The sequence below is a fragment of the Mchenga conophoros genome, linkage group LG20 (genome assembly GCF_057382185.1).
Source record: "Mchenga conophoros isolate Kocher_MC1m ecotype Shallow Benthic linkage group LG20, M_conophoros_male_GT1.1, whole genome shotgun sequence".
Lineage (NCBI taxonomy): Eukaryota > Metazoa > Chordata > Actinopteri > Cichliformes > Cichlidae > Mchenga > Mchenga conophoros.
Genome location: NC_140545.1, coordinates 1,491,191 through 1,499,962, shown reverse-complemented (window position 1 = coordinate 1,499,962; position 8,772 = coordinate 1,491,191). Strand labels below are relative to the sequence as shown.

Genomic DNA, 8,772 nt, shown 5'->3' with positions numbered 1-8,772 from the left:
AGGTAGTGATGTGATGAATGGCATGACTTTATTGTAACAACTGCTCAATGTTAGACATATGGGATTTAATGTGGTTATAGAGACATGCCATACAACCTTTACCGAGCCCACTTTTAAGCCAAGTGCTCCTTCCTGCTGGAGGAAGACAATACAACCACAGAGGACGCTCATTTTCTGCATACGCGGGCCCAACTTTCTCTTAGATCCCTTAAGTGATTGTTGTCGCAGACGCAGTGACTATTTACAGTGTTTACAATAGTGATGTAATGTACAAAAGAGGAAAAACAAAACATCTTTACAAATATTTGCATAAGAAAAAACACAAAAACCCCCACGTCTGCTCTTAAAAACAATGTGAAAAAGAGGAAGATATCCAGTTATTTAAAAATCCCTCCCGTGATAAGGTTTAAGTGCGGTAGGTCCAATGAAAGGAAACTTTGGGAACACACCAGGGATACATGCATCAACATCACATCTCTAGGCTTGCATCTGTTCTCACGCAGCTTCCCATTTCTCAGGCAACTCCCCAATGACGACAAGACCTTCAAGCTTAAGTTGAAGATGGTGTCAAATCGTGCAAAGCAGCCTAGTCATGATACACATTCACATTAACTGCAGTTTACTGACACACACATCATCTTAACTTACAGCTTATCACATAACTGCCTGTCAAAGGCTCCAAATATATCGATAACCCACTCGAAACCCAAATTTGGGCATTAAAGTGATGACATGGAAGTGACATCAGAGTAGGTCAGTGGAACTAGTTATGTTCCCTCTAGATCGAGGCCTCTGTGTGGTAGATCAAAGCAGCTTTTTAGGCCAAATTGTGTTTCAGGCACAGATAGACTTAGGCATCGTGCCTCTACTTTACAGCAGTAGAGGAACATGTGGGCAGAGTATGGCAGTCTGAGGTACTTCAGGGTCAAGCTAAGGGGTTTAAGAGTATCCCAGCAACCTACAGTTCCCTCCTCTTACACCGCTCTTTATACTTTCTCACTTTATCTCAGTTAACAGTCAAGATGTGAGCAATAAATACTGTCATCTACTACCTCTAGCATATTTCATGTGCAAACCAATGAAGAAACAAAACGGGAGGAAGTCACATTTAAATATTAATCAGTCTTTTCTGACGGTAACTCAAACCATGTGAGAAAAGGAAACTGACAATTAGCAGAAAGTCACGTTTTAATCAAAAGATGGAAGGAAAGAGGAAGGAAAATGTTATGGCTATTTTTTGCTAAAGTTTTCTGCTTCTGCTTCAGGGATGATGACACGGGTGATAAACGTCGGCATACGGGCGATCACTGAAGATGACTCGGTACAAAAAATCCTACAAAATCAAGACTTTGAGAGCTGTGTCGTCAGCTATTACAAGAGAAGTCTGTGTTTTAAAACTGATATCTAAATACAGAGTATACGCAAGCATAGCCAGAAACGGTGCTCAATAAACAAGCAGGTCGTGGGTGTTTTTTTTCTTCAATTTTTTTCTCTCTCTGTGTTTATAATTCAGTACATTGACTTCCTGTGGTTATAATATCAGCATAACACTGGTTACCGAGTCCACGTATGATGACATTCTCTTTACAGACTCAACCCAAAATGAAATCATCACTCGTTTCAGTTTTCACCTCATGCACGTTGCTCTTTGCAGCTTCGCAGTTCTGTTTATTCGATAAATGACAAAATAGCAGAACTGAAAAGAAGAAAACATTCAAGGCCTTTTTCATAGTTGTGTTTTTGAGTGTGCGTTATGTTCTACCAAGCACCTTTAGTGAGACTGAAAGCGCACCATGAACAGAAGAGAGGCAGGAATCAATAGATGCTGCCATCTGGAGGATTTACTAGTGAACTGCATGATTTGGCCAAGCCGATCCCCCCATTTGATACACAGTCACTGACTCGGCCTCCTAAAATCCAATTATTACAAGTAAAAAAATAAAGTGCATTTTGGCTGTAGTCAAGTGCTGGTCCTACTTTTTGGGGAGTGATCAGACTGTTTTTCTGTAGTCTGCATTCCTGAAATGACGCATGTGCCTCCAAAATAAACCTATAAGCACCAATAGTTGTTGTGAGGGTTGCGGCAGTAAAAAACAAAAAAACAAAACAAAGGGAACAAATATTCAACGGGGTTATAGGTAATATTTTGTTTTATACTATTTTGGTCACCATGCACTTGCAGATTCAACAACAGCCCATCTGATACCAGCTGAGAGCAGAAGGGAGAAAAGACACCATCTTTCCCCGCCGTGATCATCGCAGCTTCCTGTCAAAGCGGTTTCATCATCTTTCCCATGTTCAGATATCCGGGAGGAGCAAACCCATTGTCCACTGTCCATAATCCTCCTACTCCCTCTCTCTGTAGATTCTTTACATTAGCTTTGTAACTGCTCACTGAGCACACATTAAAGTTCATCTTGGAGTCTTTAAATTCTCATTTGAACTGCATTTGTGAGAGCCGCGCTGTAGAGTCGACAGTTCCTTAGCTTTATCGACAGTCTACTCAGAGTGTAGCCTGCAGAGTGGGATCAAGACTGCCTTCCCTCTCTGGAGACTCTATGCAGTTGGCCGACTCCTGGAGCTTCAGCAGCATGGCCATCTGTGGAGCAGGAGGAGACACAGAAGAAGAGTTAGCCACAGAGAAGATTGCTACACATGTAGCAATCTTCTCTGTTATTAAGTTATTCTAGATTAAGTTATTCTACGTTTAATCCAATAACTGCTCTGCCAGCGTTTTTGACTGTCTTGTAATCAGGCTCTCCTTTCTTATGTTTCTAATGCTAAAGATATATTTTCTGTGTCAGAATAAAAGGACTCAGTTGAGGAAACAATCGCAGGAAATTCAGTACATCTATTGAGAATTTAGTACTGATAGACAGTTTTAAACATTCCTGTGAGTATGGAGCACGATGGCCCAGTTACAGTGAGCTGCTAGATGAGGTGTTGCAGGCTCTACACCAGGGGTCCCCAATCCCAGTCCACGAGGGCCGGTGTCCCTGCAGGTTTTAGATCTCACCCGGGGTCAACACACCTGCATCACATGATTAGTTCATTCCCAGGCCTCTGGAGAACTTTGAGAAGGTAATTTATCCATTTAAATCAGCTGTGATGGATCAAAGACACATCTAAAACCTGCAGGGACACCGGCCCTCGTGGACTGGGATCGGGGACCCCTGCTCTTCACACCTTTCGCAACATGAACTTTTTTTGCACCATGGTCAATTAATTCAATTAATTGACAGTCTTATTGAAACAATGTCAATTTGTTTGTATTCCCGGCAATATTCTCCACTCTCAGCAAATCAAAATGGACTAAAGGACATCTAGGCACAAAAACTAGAAAAATTTGCATTTCCTGCGAAAATGCTGTGTGGGTGCCTTAACGCTGAAGATGTCGGCTGAAAAAAAGCTGAAAAAGTTGAAAAAAAAAAACAACAAAGCATTTCCCTGAGCAGGATTCAAACCTTTTGGTTTCAAGGCGGCGACTCACCTCACTCCGCCAAACTCATTCTCACAAAGAAGAGGTGGAGAGACTGACAATTCTGGTGAAATTAGCAGAAGCTGCTTAGAATTGTGCTGATAAGAGGTGAAAAGGCTAAAAGTTTTGCAGAAAAGAGTTCAATCAGCAGAATTTCTGCTGAAAAGAGGTTTTTGCTGAAAAAGCTGAAAAGTGGTGAAAAAACTTAAAATTGTGCTGATAAGAGGTGAAAAGGCTAAAAGTTTTGCAGAAAAGAGTTCAATCAGCAGAATTTCTGCTGAAAAGAGGTTTTTGCTGAAAACAGCTGAAAAAGTGGTGAAAAAACTTAAAATTGTGCTGAAAAGGGGTGAAAAAGTTTAACTGTTAACTGAAAGAAATTTTGCCATAAGCGGGATTTGAACCCGGGCCTCCCAGTCTGAGAACGGACGCTTATCTCACTGAGCTAAAACACAGGTCAACCCGGCGAGGAAAATCAGTGAGGCCGCTGATAATGTGGCAGAAATGGGCAAAAAATATTGCAAAAAAAAATTCAATATCTCAAAAAGTATAGAAGTTATGAGCACCAAAAGTCAAAGCACCCATTAGCAGAAACAGCAGAATTTTTTAAAGTTTGAACGGAGAAAATCGGCTGAAAACTGAGGGAGTAGTTAACGTCCAAAAAACGTACGGAAGCAACTTGCAGAATAAAGAAAGAGGATCTCAATAGTGTGGATGCCTATGGCATCCACACAATCACTCACCAGTGGGTCTGACTCCAGTGTGCTGGGTGGAGGTGTGTCTTTAGGAGGCTTCTTCTCCTCACTGAGTGGACCTATGCTAGGAGGAGGTAGGTGAAAGAGCCTGGACTGATCCTGCTGTGCGTTGGGCCAGGGGAGGGTGCCTCTCACCCACTCGACCGGATCCTCCCATACTGATTTATGCCCATGGACCTGACAGGGAGACAAGTCCATAGTGAAAACAGTGTTGTTATAGAGGGGGTTATTGTTTGTTCCACTACTGTTATATTTTGGAAATGTGTGCATGTTCACCTTAATGCCATCTTTGGCTCCTTCCTGCAAGTACGGTATGATCGAGTGGTTCCACAAGTCAATGAACCACTGCCTGAACTCCGCCACTGACACTGGGCATGACAGGAAAAAGCAGGGACCTGGAGGAGGCAGGGTTTTTTGTTAACAGGTCTTTATCATAACAACTCTCTCCCAAGTATCCAAGTCGGACTTTGCTCACTCTGTCTGCTAATATCTCACCTATGAGGAAGTCTGAAGTGCTGTGTTTCTCCAGGAAGGCGTGCAGATGGTACCAGAGCTGAGGGATCCAGTCGAGAACCTGGAGGAGCTCCTGGTGGCGTGCCAAGTCCTGCTCCTGGTCCTGGTAAGCCTCTACAGCTTTACGGTGCAAGTACCTCAGCAGAAACCCATTTGCTGGTTCTACGTTGTTGGAGAACATCACCATCCTGTGGCCACATGCAAGAAACACTTACTTTCTGCGTAAGAGTTAAACAGGGTCACGGAGTATGCTTCATCCAGTCCTCTGCCTACCTGAAGCTCAGGTGCAGCCCATGGTTAGACGTCATTTTCACAGGTTGATTGGTCGTTCCAATTATGTACGGACTGAAACAGCAACAGAGAAAATCTTGTTACTCTTCGATTAAACAAATCTTATTGAATTCTTTGGTGAAACAGAGTAATTCTCAGTCATTTACCATTTGTGATACTTGCAGGTGAGCGCTCCATTAACAAGCTCAGTGATGGCCGCTGAATCGCTAATATCATCGATGATAACGACCAGGGGAAGTTCCCCTCCACACTCTCTGTCAATCTGATTTGCTAGATCTGACAAATACAACTGCAGCTCCTGTTAAAAGGTGAATACATATTTTCATACTTGCTTGTGAAAGAATAAGAAACAAAAAACCCACCAAAAATCCTTAATCAGGTTTTACCTTCTGTGATTGACGGTGCATGTTGAAGGTGATAGCAGGGCTGCGACCCAGGAGACCGGGCTCGTGGCCGGCTTCAGTCGAGTCAGTGCGGCTGCGCTGCAGGAGGTAGTGGGCCAGACGCTGAGCTAGGTAAGTCTTTCCTGTCCCGCTGGGCCCAGACAGAACAAGGCGCCTGTGCTTCATCAGCAGGCTGATATAGTGCAGCATCATGGGCTTAGGAATCAGGGTCTCAAACACCAGTGAGTCAACACATTTTTCCCGGAGACCTGAAGAGTTTCAGACACAGAGGGGAGGATGAGCAAGACGATGTATGTAGCATTTATGAATAACTAAACTGTCTAATTTTATACTAGATCCAGTACTTAAATTACATCAGTTGGTCTAGGTCTCGGGGGGCTTAACCAACATGAAAATAGTCATTTTAGCCCCCCCAACCTAACAATAGAAGAGGAGCTTTTTTCTGTCAAAGCAGGAACCACAGTGAAGGTTTGGGTTGCCAAACCCTGGCCCAGATAAACCATCACATGCTTTCATTACATTCCCAAAGTCCTGCTTTTGTCTTGTGGCTATTTAATAGCACTCTGGCATCCACGACCCTCGAGCCAACCATTTTCATTTACAAAATAGGCCTCAGATTACACTCAAAATATGTGTAAGATTCCTGGAGACTAGCACCATGTAAAAGTTAAAAAGCTGCATGTAATTCATTTAAGAAAATAGACGTCAATAAGAGTTTTGAATACAGTGTTTCAAAGCAAAACAAACTGTTTTCAGCTCCATTTTTATTCATATAGTCCAAATATTGCAACAACTTTTACCTCGAGCTGCTTTGTATTCAAAGATAACAATACAAATAAACCCAAACAATCAAAAAACTCCATGTGAAGCAAGCACGAGCACAGGAAAAACTCTGACCACTCCACTCCAGCCAACTCTGGGAGGGGCAGCCATCCGCTGGTGAGAGGGGGGGGGGAGACAGGACATGGAAAAAAAAATGCACTGAATGCACTTATATCTGCTAACCTTTCAAGGTGACAAAAATACGAGCGGGACCATTGCCAAGACATCGATAAGGTGAGCCTTGGGGTTTGTCCCCCCCAATCACCCTCAGCCTGCCCTGGGTAAACTGGTACATGTGCAGGGAGTCACTGGTCAGACCCAAGCTGGCTGTCGGGTCCACTTGACTTAAATAATCCTAAACAAAGAACAAATATATCACAGTTAAAAGTTTACGGTTGAGCAAACAAATCGCAGCCGGGCTACTGACAATGGCGTGTCCAGCGGGGTGGCCTGGGGGGGCACAGGCCACCCCCCCAACCAGACTGGCCACCCCAGGTGCCACCCCAAAGAATCAAATGTACGATTATGTTTTCACGGTGAAGCTCAGATATCCGAGTAAGTGAATGCAGCATCGGCTTCTGCGCTATGCGCATCACGTTAGCAAAGGTAGGAGAGCCAAGCAGAAAGACGGCACTGCAGGAAACAATTTTTCGGTGAAAGAAAATGAGGACAGAATAAATGTCCCGGTAAGTAATATTAAGTTTGTTGAGTTTAGTAAACTTCGGTGAAATTAGAATCCCAAGGAGAAAATAACACTTAAAGAATTATTGCAGCCGTCGAATATTTCAGACAGTTTGCTACTGAGGGCAGCTAACATAAGAGTTATGAGTTATAAGATGTAATCTAAGTCGTAACATTGCTGTATGGAGCTGCAGGTTAACATAGCTGGACTGGCCATCGGGTATACCGGGCATATGTCCGGTGACTTATTTTTTTTTAATTTTTTTTGTAATGGCATGAACAATGAGAGGTGGTGGATTGGCCAGATGCTGGCAGATGTGTAAAAATAACTCAGTTGTTTGGTGGTGGCTATGGCGGGGCTTCCACAGAGGCCAGCAGGTGGATGAGGGAAGGGGAGGCAGGAGGAGAGCCCCGAGGCAGCCACCAGTCCGAGTGTCAGGTGAACTGAACTTCAGGTAAGAAGTTATGACCTGCAGTCTATCTGGGTCAGATATAAACCAAGTTTAGGTGGAGTTTATTTTCGTTGTGCTGACTTTTTACTGTCAGTTGCAATAACTCGTACTGCGTTCTAGCCAGCTTGATGGAGTTTTTAGGTGGGTGATGTTACTGATAGTGAACTTTATTTTATTCATAAGGTTAGTAGAGTTTCCAACGGCTCCTTAAAAAAATGGGATGGTCCCTCATTCAGAGAAAATATTACACGTTTCGTATTGAGCTGAGAAGAGACGCAGTTTGTCCCGAACTTCAGCTAGAATGGAAAAAGACACAAAGCTGGATTTATTCTGTGTTTACGCTGCACAGCTGCCTCTTCTTCTCTCATTCTCTCCCCTCTCCCTCTCCTGTTGCTACTTCAATCATGAAACTGATCAATGATCAGCTGATCGGCTTTTCTCTCTTGTTTGTTTATCACTCACTTTGCGCCAGAAAGAGGAAACCAGCAGATGTCGCGCTAAACAACAGCAGCACGTTTAAGCTTGATCAGCTGTTGTTAGAATTTATTTAATATTAATTTCTAGTATCAGCTGATGTTTGCTGGAGCCACAGCTGTAAAGCTGCTGGTCATGATGTCAGTTTGGATATGTGGTGAGAGGGAAACATGAAGATGAAACCAGGAGATGTCCTTACTGAACCATCAGAGCTGAACAGGTGATGGAGAAACAGGTTTACCTTTTAGGTGACAGGAATGAGTTGAAGTTATGAACTGTTTCTGAGAGACAAATAACACCAGGATCCTTTTCTATGTAGCTGACAGCTGGTAACTGTGCAGGGGCGGGTCTAGGAAGTTTTTGCCAGGGGGCCAGGTAGGGCATTAACAGGGAGAGGGGGGCACAAAGAAATACTTTTCTTTCTTATTCTCATTTAAAATATCTAGCTTTTATTAAATAATTATCTGAATCTTACAACCAAAGTTTTTATCTGACGTAAAATGTATAGAAATCATACATATACCAACAAGACTGTACATCACTGTCACAACAGGGTTTGTTTTCAGTCAAAGTCTTTATGGCTTTAATACCTGGTGGGCCGGTCTGTAGTCAAAATGCCAGATTTTCTGTCCCAGTCCAGCCCTGCAGGTTATACTGGCAGTGTCACCATGCCAGCTGACTGTATTTCATCGTCAGCCAGTGCTGTTCTTTATCAATATTACCAAAGTTTACCATAAGGCAGCATAGAAAGTATTTACTTGCTTTCAGGTTTTATTCAAATATTAGTCTTTTCAGTTGTTTCTCCACTTTTTTCCTGTTTCAAAATCAAACACCAGTTTGTGAGAAGATTATCTTCTTTTTTTAACAGGCAGATAAAGTTTTGCATTGGCATTGGCTAATTTGTC

The 8,772-nt window shown here is 43.0% G+C and overlaps 1 protein-coding gene across 7 annotated transcripts in view; it reads right to left on the bottom strand.

Annotated features, from left to right (window-relative positions):
• Positions 1–6: 6 nt before the first annotated feature.
• nav1a (neuron navigator 1a) overlaps positions 7–8,772 on the bottom strand; it is an 84,923-nt gene continuing 76,157 nt past the window's right edge. For all 7 annotated transcript variants that reach the window (XM_085260796.1, XM_085260798.1, XM_085260799.1 and 4 more), the window contains 8 exons: positions 6,444–6,615; positions 5,421–5,686; positions 5,181–5,332; positions 5,017–5,088; positions 4,726–4,931; positions 4,507–4,625; positions 4,219–4,407; positions 7–2,599 (listed from right to left, as the gene is read on the bottom strand). In XM_085260796.1, coding sequence (XP_085116922.1) covers positions 2,504–2,599; positions 4,219–4,407; positions 4,507–4,625; positions 4,726–4,931; positions 5,017–5,088; positions 5,181–5,332; positions 5,421–5,686; positions 6,444–6,615 — 1,272 coding nt within the window. In that variant the 3' untranslated portion in view covers positions 7–2,503. The remainder of the gene's footprint in view (positions 2,600–4,218; positions 4,408–4,506; positions 4,626–4,725; positions 4,932–5,016; positions 5,089–5,180; positions 5,333–5,420; positions 5,687–6,443; positions 6,616–8,772) is intronic.